The 22177-nt window shown below is 32.4% G+C and overlaps 2 protein-coding genes across 4 annotated transcripts in view; both read left to right on the top strand.

The window, feature by feature from the left end:
* LOC106716797 (aldehyde dehydrogenase family 3 member B1) overlaps positions 1 to 22177 on the top strand; it is a 33584-nt gene that overhangs the window by 10377 nt on the left and 1030 nt on the right. Inside the window, exons 1-9 of one of the 2 annotated variants that reach the window (XM_045681716.1) lie at positions 17233 to 17426; positions 17790 to 17833; positions 18616 to 18855; positions 19217 to 19438; positions 19700 to 19863; positions 20315 to 20545; positions 20749 to 20952; positions 21504 to 21619; positions 21959 to 22094. In XM_045681716.1, the coding sequence (XP_045537672.1) occupies positions 17798 to 17833; positions 18616 to 18855; positions 19217 to 19438; positions 19700 to 19863; positions 20315 to 20545; positions 20749 to 20952; positions 21504 to 21619; positions 21959 to 22094 (1349 nt within the window). In that variant the 5' untranslated portion in view covers positions 17233 to 17426; positions 17790 to 17797. Of the gene's footprint in view, positions 1 to 17232; positions 17427 to 17789; positions 17834 to 18615; positions 18856 to 19216; positions 19439 to 19699; positions 19864 to 20314; positions 20546 to 20748; positions 20953 to 21503; positions 21620 to 21958; positions 22095 to 22177 lie in introns of those variants that run through there. The other variant, XM_045681715.1, reaches the window with a different exon arrangement.
* Positions 3309 to 14847, top strand: LOC123721824 (aldehyde dehydrogenase family 3 member B2-like). Of its 2 annotated transcripts, none has more exons than XM_045681717.1 (9): positions 3309 to 3544; positions 3902 to 4123; positions 4470 to 4633; positions 5079 to 5309; positions 5514 to 5717; positions 7057 to 7172; positions 13517 to 13652; positions 13981 to 14131; positions 14813 to 14847. In XM_045681717.1, exons 1-9 carry the CDS (start codon positions 3386 to 3388, stop codon positions 14831 to 14833), a joined length of 1404 nt encoding a protein of 467 aa, XP_045537673.1. In that variant the 5' UTR covers positions 3309 to 3385; the 3' UTR covers positions 14834 to 14847. The 2 variants fall into 2 exon arrangements, with proteins under 2 accessions (XP_045537673.1, XP_045537676.1); XM_045681720.1 differs by lacking the exon at positions 7057 to 7172 and adding an exon at positions 12086 to 12201.

Consider the following 22177-nt stretch of genomic DNA (forward strand, 5'->3'; position numbering starts at 1 on the left):
ATGTCAAGATATTTTGTGGCATTTCCTTTTTAGATTTTTACCTTGGAGCATGTTTTTTTTATTTCAATAGTGTTTTCATTACTTTGCTAATTTGCATTAACTATCTGTGGGTTGCCACTACAGTGAACTTATTTTGTTCTGTATATTTGTTCTGCTAGCATTAAATATACTGCAGCATCACAATAACATTGTACTTGCGTTCAATGACTTCACAGAACCGGTCCTATGACAATAGACAAGGCTTTTATGGCTAGCTATTTTTAAACAGACTTAAATTCTTGATTAAATAAATTGTGATGACTAAACATTACGAAATTCATAAAATTTGTTGAGCTTGTATAAAATGTTAAAATACACCTATAGTAGTTAACCTACGCAGCACATATAGTGCAATAGGACAGTGACCCGAGCTATAGCTGTCACATATTACTTATGTAACCATTACTGACTTATTTACCGAAGCGTACAATAGTCGCTACCTATCTTGTATTTAAAAATAAAATAATTCGCCCGGTCCTGTACAAATGTGCATGATGTAAAGATGAAATACCACGCTCAAATCCAATTTCTAGACGTACATTTGAGGTCCTGACTCCTCCAACTTTCTTTTCCTTATTCGTTCTAGATAAGTGAGTAACTCTGTTGCTCAGGATAAGTAGCAATGATCTCATAAGTTATTAAACCCCTTCAGCATAATTCCGTTAATGCAATTTGTCTTTAGAAGTCAACAGCAATAAAAATGTGTTAATTTCGAAATAATATATTTTATATTCTCCTGTTATTTCCGTTGTTGAAGGTCGTTACGTTAAACTTGTTACGATTACACTGCACGAGCGTGATTGTTTATTTTCATTAACACGTAACGTATTGCCAACGGTTGCGTTATAGTAAGCAAAAACCATACTTTATTATTCCACTTCCTAAGTAATAAAACCTTTTTAATTTTTTTCTAAGAGATTGAGCTGGGAGATAATTATATGTTTTGTTTTATTAAAATTGGTTAGGTTCTGACCCCTCTGTGGGGATGTCTAAGGAGCTGAAGACGATACGATAAACTATTCATATGAGTTTTTTTAATTAACCTCATCATCAGCAGCTCACTATACGACCTCACCGAGGGCCTCGGAGCCTTCCCTAAATTAGGGGTGATTAGATAAAATAAATTTGTTTTTTTGTTTGTTAAATCAATAATTTTACGTAGGTAATGTAATTTATGCCTCCTAGTTCAGTCAGTACCGGTTAATTATGCTTATTTATGTACTGGTTGATACTTACGTGACTTGTAAATGAACTCAAAAGGTCGACAGTTCATTAGGTATACAATTTCTGTTAGAAATTCATGAAAATAAGACACGTATAAAAACGTGATAATGGTACATTTTTTTCTAGTCCTTAATTAAGTAAAGAAGTTTCCAAATTGCTTTCGCTATCGTTTAAAAGTCCGATATATTATGTCTTTATCAATGCGCACAGAGATATGCAAGCTAGTTAAAAAATATTTTTAAACAATCGAAGCATCGGACATGAGATATGACTAGTATTTATTTACTGTGGACATTTTAATCGTCGTGATGACAGTTGAATAAAAAACCAGTTAGGTACATACTTCTGACATTCATGCGAATCCTTGTACTTTGATCATTTATAATGCTATGTAGTAAAAAATGACTAGTACATAACAAGAATATAAATACCTAACAAGGAAAAAACATAAGCATTTCTATTATCTTTATATTACTTCACTGACCTTGTCTAAAGCTAGATTATATATTACTGGATCTTGGATCTTGTCTATTTCCCTCCGGAGGCTCAGCACAGTATGTACAACTCTTCTATACATGTCTATCAGCTGTCTTACTCCACTCCCTTATGCATTGCCTATTACACCATCCATACTTTTTCATCCAACATAATCTCATTAGTTTCTTGTTTGCCCATTTTTCCGTTTATGACAATTCTACACTAAACTTTTGTTTTTTTAATTTCTCCATTACTGGCGCAACTTACAAACTTCGTCTAATATACTTCATAATTTCATACTACAATGAGAAATCACGAGTCTCAATCGGATATTATATCTAGAGTATACAAACATGAATAGAACTGTATAATATCGTCAATATTTATATCACTATATCTTACTTAACATTATAAATGCTAATGTTTACATGGATGGATCGTTTGTTAGCGGATAGCTCCAAAACGGTTTAATCCATCTGGATAAAATGCCTCTTAGAGATAGATTATCGTCTTGCTTCTTAGTTTTTTTTTAATCCGTTGGTACGAAGGCGACCAAAAGCTAAATTTATATATAAATCAATTTTTATTTTGTTGCAGGAACTACTATGAACTCTAAACAGAAACCGGTTAATCTGGCTCACGTAAGTAAAGAATTATTCAACACCAGGAAACTTGTGATTTATGCATGATTAGAACATTTGCTCCAACACAGTTTGTACTTGAACACGTAAAAAAATAAGCCTAAAATGTTACGAAAGTTACTGTAAAACATAAATTATTTAAAATGGATTAAAACTATTCAAACCTCAATTAAATACTTTTATATACAATTTTTTATAATAGCTAAATGATTTCATTTCATCATACAGAATTCAAAACCCATAATATATAAAATGATAATTTAATGGACATCTTAATTAGTGTAATCATTAAATATTTAACAATAAATAACTGTTATTATTGTTATACTTTATTATAATTATAGTGGTCCAATGATAACGGTTCTACAGTCATTATTAAGAGCATTTAGAAAATTTCGATACATTAAGTGTTCGTAACGTACCCGTACCCTAGACTTCGCCTTAAATACTGAAATAAAAAATATAAAATGAATTAAAAATAATAATACAATAACTGTTACCGCTTGAAGATAACAAAGCTAATAATATAATAAATATTAATAATTATCATTTTCCGAATCTTTAGCAGTTATTGTGGTATGTTATTGGCCAATAAACTTATATTTGCAGTATTTCTTGAGACAAAACATTACGTTCTTGAAAAGAGACAGAAATTATGGATCGACGATAAAGATATCATCAATAAAAACCTTTCCATAAAACTGTTAAAACTTTCTCATCGGCGAAATTTATGAAATACTCTCCCGCAAACAGTAAATATCTCTAGTTAAATAGCCATTTAATGTAAAACAAGCAACTAGCAAAAATACAGGAAAAGTTAATCTCATTTAAAAAAAAACAATATTAACTCTCTTTATTCCTCTCTAGAACTAGAGAAAAGACATTCCTCGTATAATTCCAAAGCATCGGTTCCTCGTTTCCAGGTTGTGGCGAAAGCGCACGAAACATTCAACCGTGGTGTGACGAGGCCTATTGAATGGCGTCGTCAACAGCTGCAGAACCTCATGCGTATGTACACTGAGAACCAGAATGCAATGGTTGCAGCCCTGGCCAAAGATCTGAGACGGTCCAAAATGGAGGCCGTGCTCCTGGAGACAGAATACCTGATCAATGATCTTAAGAACACGCTGAATAATTTGGACAGTTGGGCCAAGCCGGAACGGGTGATTATAAATTACTTTAACTTTATTATAAAGTATTGCTATCGCCTGTAAACTTCTTCCATGGAATTATGATCCTAAAAAGCCCTAGAAAATGTAGCCTAGGATAGCGGGGTAAAGTGATATTTTGGATTTTAGTGTACACATTTTGCACCGTTATCTTTTTCCTATAAATAATTTAAGCATCGCTCCTGCCTTTTCAACTTTTTTAACCTTCCCCTCCTATCCCTTTTTTAACTTTTGCCTATTTTTCCATTTTTTTATATGATGAGGGGGTAAACGAGCAGCGGGAATTTCAGCTAAACTCAACGTTTGTTTGCAACTTTATTTAGAGTGTATACTGAAATTCAACATTTTCAGCCGTCCAAGGGATTCGTGAACATGTTAGATGACGTGGTGGTCTACAAAGAGCCGTACGGCGTGGCGCTCGTGATCGGCGCGTGGAACTACCCTCTGCAGTTGCTGCTGCTGCCGATGGCGGGTGCCATCGCCGCCGGCAACGTGGTAGTCGTGAAGCCCAGCGAGCTCGCCGAGGCCTGCGCACAATTTGTGGTTGAAATGCTGCCTAAGTATTTAGATAATGTAAGTCGTTCAAAAATATATAATAAATACATATTTTTTACAATAGTTCATTCTACGAATGTCTTCAATGGTACCAATATTGCATAGAAGTTATTAGTAGTATTCTAAGTCAATACTGAAGTAACCAAAATCTATTGCTTATGTGTTGAAGACTTCTATGTTTCACCAAGTGAATAATACATACTAAATATTTTTTTTTATCTTTGTTTTCCTTGTTCGTAAAGTTTATAATAAGAAATCCCTCTAGTTTTTGCGTTTTATGTAACAATTGTCAACATCCGCGAACAACTGGAACGTTTGACACTATCTAAAAAAATATTGTTACAATACGTTTTGTTGACTTTAGGACGCGGTAATAGTAGTAGAGGGAGGACCTGAAGAGACCACAGAGCTATTGAAACAGAAATTCGACTACATCTTCTACACGGGTGGGACCAATGTAGGCAAGATCGTGTACGCCGCCGCCACCAAACATCTCACCCCCGTTACACTGGAGTTGGGTGGTAAGAGGTAATATACCAAATTTTCTATCTCCTTCACAGAAAAGTTTATCGTACTGTATGTTTGTTGAGTACTGTTGAAGACTTTTATTTCCTACCCACGAAATCAGGTGTCATTTGACACACACAATCCAGTTAGGTTGAAAACTTGTCATAGCGACGTGACCTTTACGAGCTAAATTAAAGATCTTATGTTGATAGTTTGCTTTAATATTCAATCATAAGTGGGAAGTGAATATAAATCTCTGTCTATAAACCGTACCATTCTGACTTCTTCCCTAAAGTGCGATATGGCACTCGATTCCAATTCTACTACGTAGTGTCAAATTAATTATAGTTTTTCAAATATTTTGGCAGCATTTTGTATTGCGCAACGACTCACGCTAAGTTAAGTTAAGTTAACAGCCGCCAAGATATCAGAAAACTACTATACTAATCTTCCTTATTATTTGTAGCCCAACTTACATAGACGGCACAGTGAATATTGAAGTGACGGCCAAAAGAGTGCTGTGGGGCAAGTTCATCAACTCAGGTCAGACGTGTATCGCGCCTGACTATGTCCTGTGCTCCAAGGAGGTGCAGGAGAAGTTCGTGAACGCAGCCAGGAGTGTCCTCAAGGAGTGGTACGGGGAGGACCCACAGAAATCTCCGGATCTCTGCAGAATTATCAATAGCAGGCATTTCAGGTAATATTTTAGTCGTTAATTTCTCCTAGACTATGATTTAGAAGTAAATGTTCATGTCACGTTCATGTGAAACTATTGTTTTCTTTTTGTTATGTGATTCCTCGCTTTGTAGAGAAGTTACATGTCTCGCGTACTGTAGAAGTACTGGTCTGGTTCTCCAGTTAATGTCAAATAAACTTAACTCATTTTTTTATTTATTCACAGCCGTCTTCAAGCTTTAATAGATGCGAGCAAAGACAAAATCGCAATTGGTGGTCAGACCGATCCGAGTGAGAGATTCATTGAGCCCACCATATTGACCAATGTAAAGGGAACAGATAAAATAATGGAAGAAGAAATTTTCGGTCCTATTTTACCTATAGTACCTGTAGAGAACGCGTATGAAGCAATTAAATTTATTAATTCTAGGTGAGTTTAGTTTTTATTTAAAATACACAACACGTTTGAAATTTAATCTAAAGATATATAAAATACAATTTATGCAAATAAGTAAGTCATTTATTCTATTGTTTATTGTTTGTACAATGTACTTTTTTGTTGAATGGTATTTTTCGATGCCATGTAAATGTTTTTAATTGCTTTGTTTCTTTTTTTTTTCTTTATACTAAAAGTAAGCTTAGCGAATATCAGAATATCTAAAATTAATTAAACAAAGTATAAATTCTTTATATTATTTCTAAGAAAATGACGGGGAAACATGTTTTTGTGTGGGTGTTTTTACAATGGGAGACCTAGAGTTATATATGTGTGTGTGAGTGTTTTTTTTGTGTTGTGAATTCTTAATACGACTGTTTTTTTTTTCGACGAAGTATTGGGGTATTAACGTGTGATTTTATTGAGTGATGTCGGTACCGGTTTAAGAGTCTGTTCACACTTGATTTATCATGCAACAATTAAAAAAATATAGTGTGAACATGCACTTATGATAAAACATTTGGTACACTCGGGAACATGAAGATGGAATCCATTCATTTTATGCAAAAGAGACAATTTCATTTGTTGGGAATTTGGGCCCACAAGTGAACAGTGGTGGACACCAAAGAAACATATGTCATTTTATACTTTATACTCTCTATATTACAGTGACAACATAATTTTAAAAGGAAAACACTGAGAATTTAACAACATTATCATTAATTTTGCATTTAGACTTTACCAAAAAAAGACTGCAATAATATCATTTTTTCCTTAGTACATTTTTATTATTACAAACCACTTAACAGTGTGGGCCCAAAAGAAATTAACTACTTAAAATGTGTGTCCTCTGTCCGCTTATATGACGCGGTATGCCTTGAGACAATTTTGAAGGGCTTGGTGGAAATCGCTTGTTTATGATGAACGATGACAACGATATAATAAAAATATGGCTTTTCGACAATGACAATGACACAGTCACACTCACATTCATTAAATTGTCAAAAAAAGTATCGCTTAGTGTAAATTTAGTATGACTAATGACTGATTGTGGCAGTCAAAGTTGTTGCTAATTTAACAAAGTGATACTGTTGCAAATTACTTCCCGTCTAAGTTTTTATAATCGCGAATTTTTATTGCATGAGTGTGACCTTTAGTTTGAATTTAATATTTTCGAATTATTAACATAATTTTTAATACATTTTTACAAAGAGTAACCAAAAAATAGAAACATAAAATAAAATTCTCGGTACACATCACTAAACATTTTACTGGCACATAATTTAAGGTGATAGACGACTAAAATATCGACCAATTACTCAACATATTTCAGGGAACATCCATTAGTATTATACGTGTTCACCAATGAAAAAGACACGCGTACCTTGTTCAATGAACAAACACGTTCTGGCAGCATATGTGTCAATGACACTATCATGTTTTATGGCGGTAAGGCAAAGATCATCATCCGCACGGCTTCATGCATTATACTTGGCTGAAAAACGGTTTAGGTGGTCGGTTAAAATAGAAAAATAAAAAGTAACACATGCATTCAAAAGTCATTGTCCACGAACACCTTTAATTATTTAAATTAAAAATAAAATAGTTTTTTTTGTATCATTTTAATTTGTGCATTTGTGATGGCTTTTGATTGTACGTTTTCTATGCTTGTTATAATCGGTGTAGGGCATTTAAGGTGGCGGAAAAATTACGGTCTTATTATAAGTTAATTTTAAGCACAATTCTTAGATTTAATTAATAACTTAAGTTAATTGTATATAAACTATACTCTGAACTTGCAAACTTATGTAAATAATATTTACTTCAATTTTAATAACGTTCAATCAATATATATAAGTAATCGTTTTCATATTTTTCCTATTATTTAAATTTTTAATATATTGTATATAAAATATCAAACTTTTTAATTATCTTTAAACAATATTTTGAAGGTTAAATTAATTACTTTTCCTATATTTAATAGACACTTATATTTTGTTCCAATCCAAAACCCCCAATAAACAAAGCATACAACGGCCACCATTACTCTATTTCACATTACACACATAATAAAGTTATCTTGAGTTGTGTAGTTTTGAAGAAAATGTTTTTTACCAAAAATATTTCCAAAATCGCGAATTTTAATTACCATTGGTTTGGTTTGGAACGAAATACAGATATTTTAACTCAATATGTTATCGGTGGTGGTCAAAGCTGGGCATTAACTCGTTAATCCGTTAATCGTTAATTAACGAAGTTAACATTTTCCTTAACGGATTAACTTTTAAGTTAAATTCAAAAAGTGTTAACGCTCTTGTTAACTTCCGTTAAATTCTACTTCCGTTAATTTAGTCCGTTAATTGTTACAATAGACACTTATTGACGTGTTGTCATTTTATTTAAATTATGCAACAGGCTCCATTCGTAAGGTCGGCTATGTTCGGGGACCGTCGGCGAGTCGAATGGTGAACGAGAACGAGAGAGAACGAGAACGAGCGAGTGTGATGCATGTTATACAAATACAATACACCGAGCGGCCGGGATAGACGTGATCAAAAGAGTACCACAGAATCCTTGTTAGAAAATAGTGACGATTTAAACAAACTTACCTCTATCAAATATTGCGAAGTTTAGGCGCTAGACACCTTCAAAGTTTATTAATTATTTCACATTTACACAAATATCTCGAAAAGTCTTTATTACATTTTATTCACATTAAAACTGGTTTTCATTTATTTAACATCACTTTTTTTAGAACAAGATTTTGTTATAAAATCAACATAAGGTTCGAAAACACTTTACTCTTAATACAATAATTGTTATACGTGAGACGCAAAATCTATTAAAAAAGATAAACTCTGCGTTGAATAGCAATCAAAATAATCGAGTGTGCATTACTCTTCAACGTCGTACCTAAAATACAACTAAACTTTGTTGCAGACAAAAATGTTTATTTTAATGTTGGAGTTTAAAGACAACAAAAAATATAAAAAAAAATAGTTTACGGTTCATTTGAAAAAGCGTACAAATAGGATTTTTTTGTCATTACGTAGATAAGAAACAAACAATGAAAAATAAATTTAAAAATTCGAAAGACGAAATGTGCACGCAATAAACGTTCCTCAAAAACAAAAGGGATTTAGGTGTTTATTACCGTCGTTTGTTTTTTTGGGGCTTCTTCATATTCTGCGAAAAATAATTTTAACAACAACAAAAATATGAACAAAGGATCAAATGGACAGCCGCACAGAGAATGCGATAACGAACTCGATGGATTTATGGCCCCAACCCTTCTAATGGTCGGGGATGCACGTGCGCTGCGCAAAGACAATAGCGAAGATAATTTGTTTGTTTACAAAAAAAAGTATACGACAAAACGAGAAAGAATGAGGAAAAAGATAAAATAATTATGTTAGTGAAATAATGTTAAACTGTGTTATATTAAATTTAATATATGAAATGTCGCCACAAGTGACCTTTACAAAAAGACATCGATTTTTTTACGTATATCGAAAGTTTATTTTAAAATTAATCGAATGTCGTTGAAAATAATTCAAAAATATTCTTACTAATAAACTATAACGATTTTATAGGTGATAAGAAAGAGAGAAGACATCACCCGCGATCGGTTGTTTTCGTTATGTCGCGTAACTTCTGCTCTATACACTGAGAGTAATTTAACTTGTTTTAACATAACAATAGATCGGACGATAAATCATTAGATTATAGAAGTTATCGAAGGCATCTCAGTTGTATAGTTTGATGCGTTGAGATGTATCACTGGATTGGTTATATAGTTTATTTATCAATGTTATAATAAGTTTCCTCTGATGTTAGAAGTTTTATTAATAAATCTATATAAATAAATAAAAAGTACGTAAAAAATGATGTCTGTTCGTGAGCACTTAGCTAAAATAAAATAAAAAAACTTGAGAGGTGTCAAGGGACACCTGGATGGAACGAAGTTCCTTTCTATTAATTAGTGAAGGAACCAATGTTTATTCTATGAATAAAAAACTTAAGTCTTCACAAGAAGTACATTTTATTTCTATGAATTTTCGTTATATATTGTCACGTCGTTGCCATGGTGAAGTAGCGCTCATTCGTCGTTAACATACTTACTATAGCAAAAAGTGTCGTGACAACTTTTCGTAAGAATTTTTTCCGTCTAGCTCCCTTTCACAACGCGCGATAAGGAACTTCGTTCCAAAAATATTACCAAATTATACAAAAAATTAAATGTTCAGTTGTTGGAGTATGAGCAAATGAACATCCTGGTGCAAATAGTCACAGATAAATGTAAATACTGCACAAAAGTTTTGATTGTTTTCTTTTGAATATTATCACATGTCTTACTGTTTAATAGAAAATTTATGTTGTCTAAATTTAGTTAGCTCTCTAATTCCGTGACGTCGGATTGTCGATAAAAAAATTGACTGATGCCCGAATACTGAAACGTCACTTAAATATGTAAGAGCGTCTTAAATTATAAGACCACGCTTAAACTCCAATATGCAATTTTCGTAAGTCAGTTAAAGACGTATCTCAACTTTGATGCCAATCAAGTCATACCATGCTTAAAGGCCACTCAATATCACACTTCTTATACTGGATCGTCACTCAACGACATTTTGCTGTCAAAAGAACTGTCATGTCGACTTAAGTACGCCAACAATTTAAGAGTGGTCGCGAGCTATCTTAAAAGTGAAAATCTAAGGTGTTAACATGTCTGCTTCATCATTATCATCGCTTTCGGACAATGAGAGGCCTAGCGTGTGCCGGCGAAACTTAAAGAAAATTAATGCGTTTGAAAAATAAACCGATGCAGAGTTTCGCTCAATGTTTCGCTTATCGAAAGAAACCGTTTTGTATTTGGTCTCCATATTTGGAAAAAGTATCGAGCCTTTGACAAGACGGAACAGAGCGTTGAGGTCGAAAGACCAAATACTAATTGCCTTACGTTTTTATGCGACAGGCAGCTACCAACGAGTGATAGGGGATACGTTCAATGTTGAACAAGCAACAGTAAATAAAATTGTGCATAGGGTAACATCAAAGATAGCGGTGTTAAAAAGTCTTATATGTAAAATTCTCATGTCACAATGTTCGTTCCCGTACTCCTCCGAAACGGCTTGACCGATTCTCATGAAATTTTGTGAGCATATTGAATAGGTCTGAGAATCGGCCAACATCTATTATTCATACCCCTATTAAGTTTTTTTTAACTGCGCGCGGACGGAGTCGCGGGCGACAGCTAGTATTTATATAAAAATGCCGACTGAACGAGAATATATCGGAATCGCAAATAGGTTTGTAGCGACATTTGTCTGCGCCCGCTTAAACTGCTTAAAAAGTGTCTAAAATTTTAATATCATTAGATATTAAAATTTATTAAAATTTTAATTCAAACTTTCAAAATATGAACTAAACGTCGCACCGTTAACTTGTCAAAACAAAACGCCAGATGCTTTCCATTCTACAAAAGTAAGGTCAAATTTTTTTATTTTTTTTATTTAAAAATAATTTAAACAGAAAGGATATTTTTTAACAACCTTCTTTGATTTTTGAGTATTTAGTATTTTTATTTTAATTTTCTTTACTATTTGGGAATGAACACGTCTTACAACTATAGGTTGTCCAAGCCATGCTGCGTGAAACGGATACGTAAAGTGAATTTTAAGAAAACGTAATCGAGAACAAGTATTTTTTATACCCTCGGACCGAAAACAAAGGATGTTGCCATGACGTAAAAATAATACGTCTACTTACGGAATCACGCGCTTACATGTCTTGATTTGCGTTTGTGTATTCCACTTAAGTTTTGACGTCTGTTAAATTGTAAGCAATGCTTACGAAACGAGATATTTAAGTAACGTTTCAGTATTCGGGTATGAAAAAGTCAATCATTGTCAGTGTAGTATATGTGTGTAACTAGTGCATGCTATGTCATTATTATGGTACAGGCATTAGTACATCGCCCCTATTGTCTAAATTATATTTTAGTATATTATATAACTAAACTTTAGATAGGATTAGCGATCGCCCGAGATTTCGTAAGCGCAGTAAAAAAATAGCCTAAGTTCTATTGAAAGTCTCGACAAAATCGGTCCATACGATTCGGAGATTATTCATATGGCCATTTCCCGCTTGCGCCTTATACTCGTAATATGAACAAAAATTAACTTTAACTGTTAACTTTAACTTGCGTTAAATTTTCGTAAATTAAACGCTTTAACGATTAACGAAGTTAAATTTTTATTTAACGAATTAACGATTAACGAAGTTAACTTTTTGATTAACTGTGCCCACCTATGGTGGTGGTCTTTCTTACTATATGTACATATGTTGTATGGTCACTGTAGAGAGAAGCCGCTGACGATGTATGTGTTCAGTACGAGCAAGGATGTCTTAGCGAACATTGTCGACAACACTAGTAGCGGAGGGATGTGCGTTAACGATACTGTCATGCAGATGGGAGGTTTGCTACTTTTTTTTTTCATATATTTAATGGCGTTAAATTAAAATGCCAGTTTATCAGATATATGACAAGTATAAACTTTTCTTATCTGTATATTAAGAGAATAAGGGCTGGTTGCCCAATTATTAGATTTTTTGTGACGTTATTAGAATTTTTTTTTATTTTAAGTTAATGGTTGCCTTAGTATGTGCTTAGTGCATTAATTTAGCCTTAGAGGCTTCAGTAAACGGTGATTTAAACAAATATTTATATAACAATTAAACTTAACAAATAGGCTTTAACATGCACAACAATTATCAATTAATTTTATGTAATTATATAATAACTGCTTGCTAATACTAGTACTTTCAGAATCTTTTGTACAATATTTTTTATTTCTAACTTTCGCATATTTTATGTTAAAAAAATTCTCACACTTTTGCTTTACTTTTGACACAATGTATCATAATAATAGTCATGTTTAGATAAAATTAATTTATCGCGCAAAATACCAAACACATCAATTATATAAGAATAGTGAAGCCGTAAACGCATTAAAAAAATCCTTAGTAAGTAGCCTATTTCCTATTCCAGACTATAATTTACGTGTTCTAAATTTCATCCTGATCCAAACAGCCGTTTACGTTACGGATTAACAAATTTAGGTAGAAAGATAGGAATATGTTATTTTGTATTTTAAAATCTCATTCCTTAATTTTACAAAATGTCTATGAAGACAAAGAATTCTTTTTTTGCTAATAATAGTAATTATTTTTTTTATGTTTGCAACTTTTGCATTTTAATGGATTACTTTGAAATTTAGTTACACTTGTGTCGGGTATTTTGTCAGATATTTTGCATGTTTACATCAGCTGGTTGATTTAAAATGGCTTTAATAGAAATATATTTTCGAACATTATAAGTCAAATGTTTCCACTGAGACATGTAAAAAAACATATTGTTCTGTATCAGTTTTCTCAAAGAAAGCGTGCCAGATACCAACTTTTAGTTCCGTTCCGAACCTTTTTTTATAAGGAAAGGATCGGAAGGGGAAGTGGATTTGACATGGCTGGGGACACGTAGGAATGGGAAATATTCTCTTTCTGTGTATCCTCTTCTCTGTCAAGGAAAGAAGGCAAAGTATCTGCAATTGTGAATGGGCAGCGGTCTCTTTGCTATTTCGCCGAATTCAGGTGGTCGCTCGCTCTTTTTCACCTTATGATATGAAAAAAATAGTTTCATAAATGCATTTAAAAAGCCATTTTAATTTGACTAATATTTAATTTAATATGTCATCCTTATAAAGTATTTATTAATCAAAATATATGCTGCACAGTTGAGACTTTACCATTTGGCGGCGTCGGCAGCAGCGGCATCGGCGCTTACCACGGCAAGACGACATTCGATACATTCACTCACCAAAAGAGTTGCCTCATAAAAAATTTCTTACCCATTGGAGAGAAACTTGGATCGTAAGACTTACTTCTTTTATTTTATTAATTCCATCATCACTTTAAAAAAAACTCTTAACATAAAGATGTTTATTTGTACAAAAAACATGTTATATATAGAGTTCTATTTTTACATAAATTTATCGCTTTTGTTGACATGTAAATTATTATCAAGATGGCGTATTAATTACAAGAAAAAAGATTTCGATTGAAGTAAAAAAAAACCTTATATAAAATTTCTCGGTGGTTTTAGAAATATTATTGTGAACTTCCACAGCCGAAAGTACAGAAACATTATGCAATATAAGCAGTGACAACATGCGGTTAAAGAATTTTTTTTTCCCAACAGAATGCGTTACCCGCCCTATTCAGATAAGAAGCTGAATGCAATAACGATGTTGATGGCGAAGAGATCGTTACCCTCCTTCAAGTTTTTGCCCTACCTGCTGACGTTTGCACTCGGGGCGGGCATATCTTACGGCTTCTTCGCCTGGCAGAAGGTAAAGAAATAAAATTTATCTAAAAAATGTTCATTAATATAACTGAAATAATGTTATAATTAATCACTTGTAAAGTTTCGTAAAGAAATCTGCAACCGAGTATTATTTTAAGAAACTTTTTTATTCCTTTCAAATTTTAATTTCTTTCTTATGTACCTTGTGTCAGTGCCATAAAAACAGATCAGTATTGTTCACTTTTTTAGTTTTTTTTTTACTAAAAATTCGTGTAAAGAGCACTTAATAATGTAAATGAAGTCACTATGTAGAACGATGTTATACAAAAATACATCCTTTGATTAAGTAATCATTTGTTTTATTTTTACATCAACATATTGAAATTAAAAAAAAAACGTTACAATATGTTAGTAATATGTTAATATTCATTTTTAATATTTTTGTGCAAGTGCTTTAAGTTTACAAACACTAATAAATTCAACACTCACCCGAAAAGCAGGCGCCTACAAAAAATACTTAGCAATCAATCATACATATAACTAGATTAAAAAAGACAGGCATAAATAATTTTACGTTGCGGAAAAATTCTTTCTAAATAATATTTTAACTGAATTTTCAGTTAAATCTAGACTTTTTCTACTATTCATATTATTTTAATTGTGTTTTTGTATACGTTATGTTTTTTAGTGTTAATTTACATATTTTTTTTTATTATCTTTGTTACAGATGGCTTCGGAAAATCAATAAAAAGCTACGACTGATTTATTAATTTCTTTACTTTATTTTTATACAAATAATTTGTTAATGGCAATATTATAAGATTAACATATCAATATAAGCATTAAGCACATACATATTTGTTACTTTTTATGATTTTTCATTATTTTACTTTTGTTTAATACTTTGCATTTAACGTTTTGTTGGGGGATACTTTTAAGAATTAATACAACATAATAATATGCTATATATTAAAAGACCTAAGCAACTTGCCACTTTCCTATTGTGATATACATTATTTAAGACTGGTGCTTGGTGAAAATACTGTTTTTCAAACGTATAATAGCTAATGTAGGATAAGAGAAAACAAAATTCTCGTATAAAATATAATCGTAGCTTTCTAATGTCGAAACATCCGTACATTAGTTATCCCGTTTTTTTTGCTAATACTTTAAAAGAAAGCCTATTAAGATAATGGGATAATTATATTTAACCCATTTATTTTCACTACCTTAGTTATGTACGTTATGATATAAAAAAAAATGTTTTTCGCACAAATTAAATTTTTAAATATATTTTTGTGATCTTGAGTCTATGCTAAGAATTTTAAAATAGTTACTTTATATAAAGCAATTCATGTTATTATTATTTTGTTGTGACTTTAGTTATAAGTAAAAACTGCATACGAATGTTAATAAAACATATTTAAATAGATTGTGTATTATTTCACTTTAACGCCAGCGAATTATGGCGATAATGCCAAAGAGTATGTAACTATTTCGCTAGTATACTACGAAGTAGTTACATACTGTTTGCTACTTCGTAATATAAAAATGCAATACTTATCCTCCGTGAAGTTGGCCCCCTCACTACATTTTTTTTAATTTTTTATGCAAATCGTTTGAGAGAAAAGAAATATATCGTTTGAGAGTTCCTACTTTCTCCGTAAAAACAATTTCAAATTTTAGTGAGAAGGCCCCCACACTTTTTTTTCAATGCAAATCGTTAGATAATCGTTTGAGACATTGAGAGAAAAGAAATATCGTTTGAGAGTTTTCACTTTTTCTGTCATAAATATTTCAATTTCGGAATCGAAAGTTAAAAATTGATTTTCTTTTCCCCAAATTTAGTATGGGAATCATGTTCTTAGACGTTTCAAATTTATTGTATAGGTAGGGAATGGTTATAGAGTGATTGAGAGAAAAGAGAAAACGTTTGAGAGTTAATACTTTTCCTGAAATAAATATTTCAATTTCGGAATCGAAAGTAACAAATTTGTTTTCCTTTTTTTCCGAATTAAATATGACATTCATGCACTTTGAGCTTAGACGATTCAAATTTATTTTGTAGGTAGAGAATGGTTTTAGAGTGATTGAGAGAAAACATAAAATTCTGGAAAAATATTTCAATTTCTGGATCAAAAGTTACAAATCGATTTTCTTTTTCCCCAAATTTAGTATGGGAATCATGCACTTAGACGTTTCAAATTTATTGTGTAGGTAAGGAACAGTTATAGTACAGTTCCTCTTTTCTCTCAATCTCCCACTGATTGATGATGATGCTAGGGGATTAATTATTTCAGTAATAGAATCCGTTAGAATTATTTAAGTAATATTTTGTCGTACCGACAACGCTTACCGCCCATCATAAATATTTTTTTTTGTTCAATGTAATCGCGAGCAGTCTAATTTTTACGGATTCTATTACTTAAATAATTAATGCATAATATGGAGGAAAAAAAATTATTTTTGAGGGAGAAGTCATTGAAATTTTCATTTGTTAACTGAAAAATAATTAACAATATGAAAATTAATAAATAATTTAAACTTTTGTATGTCTTACTATCAAAGTACAACTATTAAACTATAAATCCTGAAAGTTTCATTAAAATATATTAAATAGCTCTTATTTATTGATTTTTTAATAAAAAGACATAAAAATTTTCATTAACAAATAAATGTTGTTAAAAAAATTTTTTCTAAAACTTTTCTGGGGATTAATTGTAATAGTAATTTTTTTATACATCATGAAAAAATATTCATACCTGAATTTAATTAGCAAGTGGAAAAGGGGGGGTCCACTTGACGTGATCTTGCTCATTGCCAACGGTTGCGTTATACTAAGAAAAAACCGTACTTTATTATTCCACTTCCTACACACTTGTAATAAAACATTTCATTTTTTGAAGTGTAGAAGTTTCCAAATCATATTCGCTTTCGTTTCAACGTCGATATATTATCTATTCGTTTCAAAGTCCGATATATTATGTAGTTATCAATGCGGACGAGATATGCAAGCTTGTTACAAAAAAAATTAACCAATCAAAGCATCGGACATGAGATATGAGGAGTTTAAATACTCCTCATATCTCATGTCATAATTACTGTGGACATTTTAATCGTCATCATCACTCGCTTGTAACATTTATTCGAAGCCTTGTACTTTGATCATTTGATAAAAAATGACTTGTACAAAATAATAATATAAATACCTAACAAGAAAAAAACTGATTCATTTCTATTATCTTTATACTACTTCACTGACCTCGTCTAAAGCTAGATTATATATTTATATATATTACTGGATCATCATCTTGTCTATTTCCCTCCGGAGGCTCAGCACAGTATGTACTACTCTTCTATCCATGTCTAAAATTTTGCTTTTTAATTTCTCCATTATTGGTGCAACTTACAAACTTCGTCAAATATATTACTACAATGAGACGTCACAAGTTTCAGTCGGATATTACACGGAGTATATAGAGCTGTATAATATCGTCAATATTTATATCACTATATCTTATTTAACATTATAAATGCTGATGTTTAGATCGTTTGTTAGCAGGTAGCTCCAAAACGGTTGAATCCATTTAGATGAATTTCCATACAGTAGATTACCCTCTGGCTTCTTAGTTTTTTTTAATCCGTTGGTACGAAGGTGGCCAAAAGCTAAATTTATATATAAATGCATTTTTATTTTGTTGCAGGAACAACTATGAACTCTAAACAGAAACCGGTTAATCTGGCTGACGTAAGTAAAGAATTATTCAACACCAGGAAACTTGTGATTCGTACATGATTAGAACATTTGCTCCAACAGTTTGTAATTAGACGCGTAAAAAATACGCCTAAAATGTTACGAAAGCAACTATAAAACATAAATTATTTAAATAGTTTAGTAAACATAATTATTTAAATTTAAGAAAGAAAATTATATCAACTTTTTATAAAAGCTAAAAGCTAAATTCTAAATAATTTTATTTCATCAAACATAATTCAAAACCAAATATTTCAAAAACCAATAATTCAAAAATATTGATAAAATTATAATTTAATGGACATCTTAATTAGTGTAATCATTAAATAATAACAATACAATAACTGTTACCGCTTGAGGATAACAAAGCTAATAATATAATAAATATTAATAATTATCATTTTCCGAATCTTTAGCAGTTATTGTGGTTATTGGCCAATAAACTTATATTTGCAGTATTTCTTAAGGCAAAACATTACGTTCTTGAAAAGAGACAGAAATTATGAATCGACGATAAATATATCATCAATGAAAACCTTTCCATAAAACTGTTAAAACTTTCTCATCGGCGAAATTTATGAAATACTCTCCCACAAACAGTAAATATCTCTAGTTAAATAGCCATTTAATGTTAAAACAAGCAACTAGCAAAAATACAGGAAAAGTTAATCTCATTCTTAAAAAAAAAAAACAATATTAACTCTCTTTATTCCTCTCTAGAACTAGAGACCAGACATTCCTCGTATAGTTCCAAAGCATCGGTTCCTCGTTTCCAGGTTGTGGCGAAAGCGCACGAAACATTCAACCGTGGTGTGACGAAGCCTATAGAATGGCGTCGTCAACAGCTGCAGAACCTCATGCGTATGTACACTGAGAACCACAATGAAATGGTTGCAGCGCTGGCCAAAGATCTGAGGCGGTCCAAAACGGAGGCCGTGCTCTTGGAGACACAATACCTGATGACCGATCTCAAGAATATGCTGAATAATTTGGACAGCTGGGCCAAGCCGGAACGGGTGATTATAAACTACTTATAACTTTACTATTGTGTATAGAGTAATGCTGTCGCCTGTAGACTTCTTCCATGGAATTATGATAAAAACGATGGCCTAGGATAACGGGTAAAGTGATATTTTGGATTTTATTGTACACTTTTAGCACGGATATTTTTTTTTCTATAATTAATCTTGGTATCGTTCCTGCATTTTTAACTTTTTTAACCTTCCCCTCCTATCCCATTTTTAACTGTTTCCTGTTTTTTTTATTTTTTTAAAAGATAAGGGGGCAAACGAGTAGCAGAAACTTTATCTATACGGCTAAACTCAACGTCTGTTTGCAACATTATTTAGAGTGTATACTGAAAATCAACATTTTCAGCCGTCCAAGGGCTTCGTGAACATGTTAGATGACGTGGTGATCTACAAAGAGCCGTACGGCGTGGCGCTCGTGGTCGGCGCGTGGAACTACCCTCTGCAGTTACTGCTGATGCCGATGGCGGGTGCCATCGCGGCCGGGAACGTGGTCGTCGTGAAGCCCAGCGAGCTCGCCGAGGCCAGCACGCAATTTGTGGTTGAAATGCTGCCGAGGTATTTAGATAATGTGAGTCGTTAAAATTATAGAATAATATATTAATACATGTTATTACAATAGTTCATTCTACTAATGTCTTCAAAGGTAGCAATATTGCATAGAATTTATTAGTAGTATTTTGAGTCAATACTGTAATAATGAAAAACTATTGCTTATGTGTTGAAGACTTCTATGTTTCACCAAGTGAATAATAAATAATAAATTCATTTTTTTTATCTTTGTTTTCCTGGTTAGTAAAGTTTGATAATAAGTACGTTTTGTTGACTTTAGGACGCGGTAATAGTAGTAGAGGGAGGACCTGAAGAGACCACAGAGCTATTGAAACAGAAATTCGACTACATCTTCTACACGGGTGGGACCAATGTAGGCAAGATCGTGTACGCCGCCGCCACCAAACATCTCACCCCCGTTACACTGGAGTTAGGTGGTAAGAGGTAATATACCAAATTTTCTATCTCCTTCACAGAAAAGTTCATCTTACTGTATGTTTGTTGAGTACTGTTGAAGACTTTTATTTCCTACCCACGAAATCAGAATCATTTGAGACACACAATCCAGTTAGGTTGAAAACTTGTCATAGCGACGTGACGTTTACGAGCTAAATTAAAGATCTATTGTTGACAGTTTGCTTTAATATTCAATCATAAGTGGGAAGTGAATATAATTCTCTGTCTATAAACCGTACCATTCTGACCTCTTCTTCCCTAAACCGTTTGACTTTTAAGTGCGATATGTCACTCGATTCCTATTCTACTATGAAGTATCAAATTAATTATTCAAATATTTTGGCAGCATTTTGTACTGCGCAACGACTCACGCTAAGTTAAGTTAACAGCCGCCAAGATATCAAAAAACTACTATACTAATCTTCCTTATCATTTGTAGCCCAACTTACATAGACGGCACAGTGAATATTGAAGTGACAGCCAAAAGAGTGCTGTGGGGCAAGTTCATCAACTCAGGTCAGACGTGTATCGCGCCTGACTATGTCCTGTGCTCCAAGGAGGTGCAGGAGAAGTTCGTGAACGCAGCCAGGAGTGTCCTCAAGGAGTGGTACGGGGAGGACCCACAGAAATCTCCGGATCTATGCAGAATTATCAATAGCAGGCATTTCAGGTAATATTTTAGTCGTTAATTTCTCCTAGACTATGATTTAGAAGTAAATGTTCATGTCACGTTCATGTGAAACTATTGTTTTCTTTTTGTTATGTGATTCCTCGCTTTGTAGAGAAGTTACTTGTCTTGCGTACTGTAGAAGTACTGGTCTGGTCTCCAGTTAATGGCAAATAAACTTAACTCATTTTTTTATTTATTCACAGCCGTCTTCAAGCTTTAATAGAAGCGAGCAAGGACAAAATCGCAATTGGTGGTCAGACCGATCCGAGAGAGAGATTCATTGAGCCCACCATATTGACCAATGTAAAGGGAACAGACAAAATAATGGAAGACGAAATTTTCGGTCCTATTTTACCTATAGTACCTGTAGAGAACGCATATGAAGCGATTAAATTTATTAATTCCAGGTGAGTTTTTTTTTTAATTTAAAATACACAACATGTTTGTAATTTAATAACCATAAAATATACAAAATGCAATATGCAAATGAGTAAGTAATTTGTTCCATTGTTTATTGTTTTTATTATTTTTTGACGATTGGTATTATTCGATATCTTGTTAATGTTTTAATTACTTTATTTCTTTTTTATTTTTTTTTTATACTAAAAGTAAGCTTACCGAATACCTAAAATTAATTAAACAAAGTATAAATTCTTTATATTATTTAAAATGGGAGATCCACAGTTATATTTAATATAAAATGGTTTTTGTTGTTGTGAATTCTTAATACGACTTTTTTGAGTATTAACGTGTGATTTTATTGAGTGATGTCGGTACCGGTTTAAGAGCCTGTTCACACTTGATTTATGCACAATTAAAAAAATATAATGTGAACATGCACTTATGATAAAACACGTGTATTGGTTTGGTTTGGAACGAAATACAGATATTTTAACTCAATATGTTATCGGTGGTGGTCTTTCTTACTATATGTACATATGTTGTATGGTCACTGTAGAGAGAAGCCGCTGACGCTGTATGTGTTCAGTACGAGCAAGGATGTCTTAGCGAACATTGTCGACAACACTAGTAGCGGAGGAATGTGCGTTAACGATACTGTCATGCAGATGGGAGGTTTGCTACTTTTTTTTTATATACTTAATGCCGTTTAAAATAAATAAAATGCCAGTTAATCAGATATGTGACAAGTATAAACTTTTCGTATCTGTATATTAAGAGAATCAAAGCTAGTTGCCCAATTATTAGATTTTTTTGTGACGATATTAAAAATAAAACTTTTTTATTTTAAGTTAATGGTTGCCTTAGTATATGCTAATGGAGTTAATATTTAGCCTTAGAGGTTTCAATCCACGGTGATATTACTCAATTTACTCAAATATATATAGACCAATTAGCCTTAACAATAGTAGGCTTCAATATGGCTATTTATTAATCAAAATATATGCTGCACAGTTGAGACTTTACCATTCGGCGGCGTCGGCAGCAGCGGCTTTGGCGCCTACCACGGCAAGACGACATTCGATACGTTCACTCACCAAAAGAGTTGTCTCATAAAAAATTTCTCGCCCATCGGAGAGAAACTTGGATCGTAAGACTTACTTCTTTTATTTTATTAATTCCATAGATTTGTATAAAAACATATTATATAGGATTCTTTTTTTCAGAAGTTTA

This window comes from Papilio machaon, chromosome 16, assembly GCF_912999745.1.
Source record: "Papilio machaon chromosome 16, ilPapMach1.1, whole genome shotgun sequence".
In the NCBI taxonomy this organism is placed as follows: Eukaryota; Metazoa; Arthropoda; class Insecta; order Lepidoptera; family Papilionidae; genus Papilio; species Papilio machaon.

Excerpts from the sequence above, each read along its gene's own strand:
- LOC123721824 (XM_045681717.1), top strand. The coding sequence starts at position 3,386 with ATGCGTATGTACACTGAGAACCAGAATGCAATGGTTGCAGCCCTGGCC. Across the intron at positions 4,124-4,469 it reads TGCCTAAGTATTTAGATAAT|GACGCGGTAATAGTAGTAGA; the intron begins GTAAGTCGTTCA and ends TGTTGACTTTAG. Across the intron at positions 4,634-5,078 it reads CTGGAGTTGGGTGGTAAGAG|CCCAACTTACATAGACGGCA; the intron begins GTAATATACCAA and ends TATTATTTGTAG.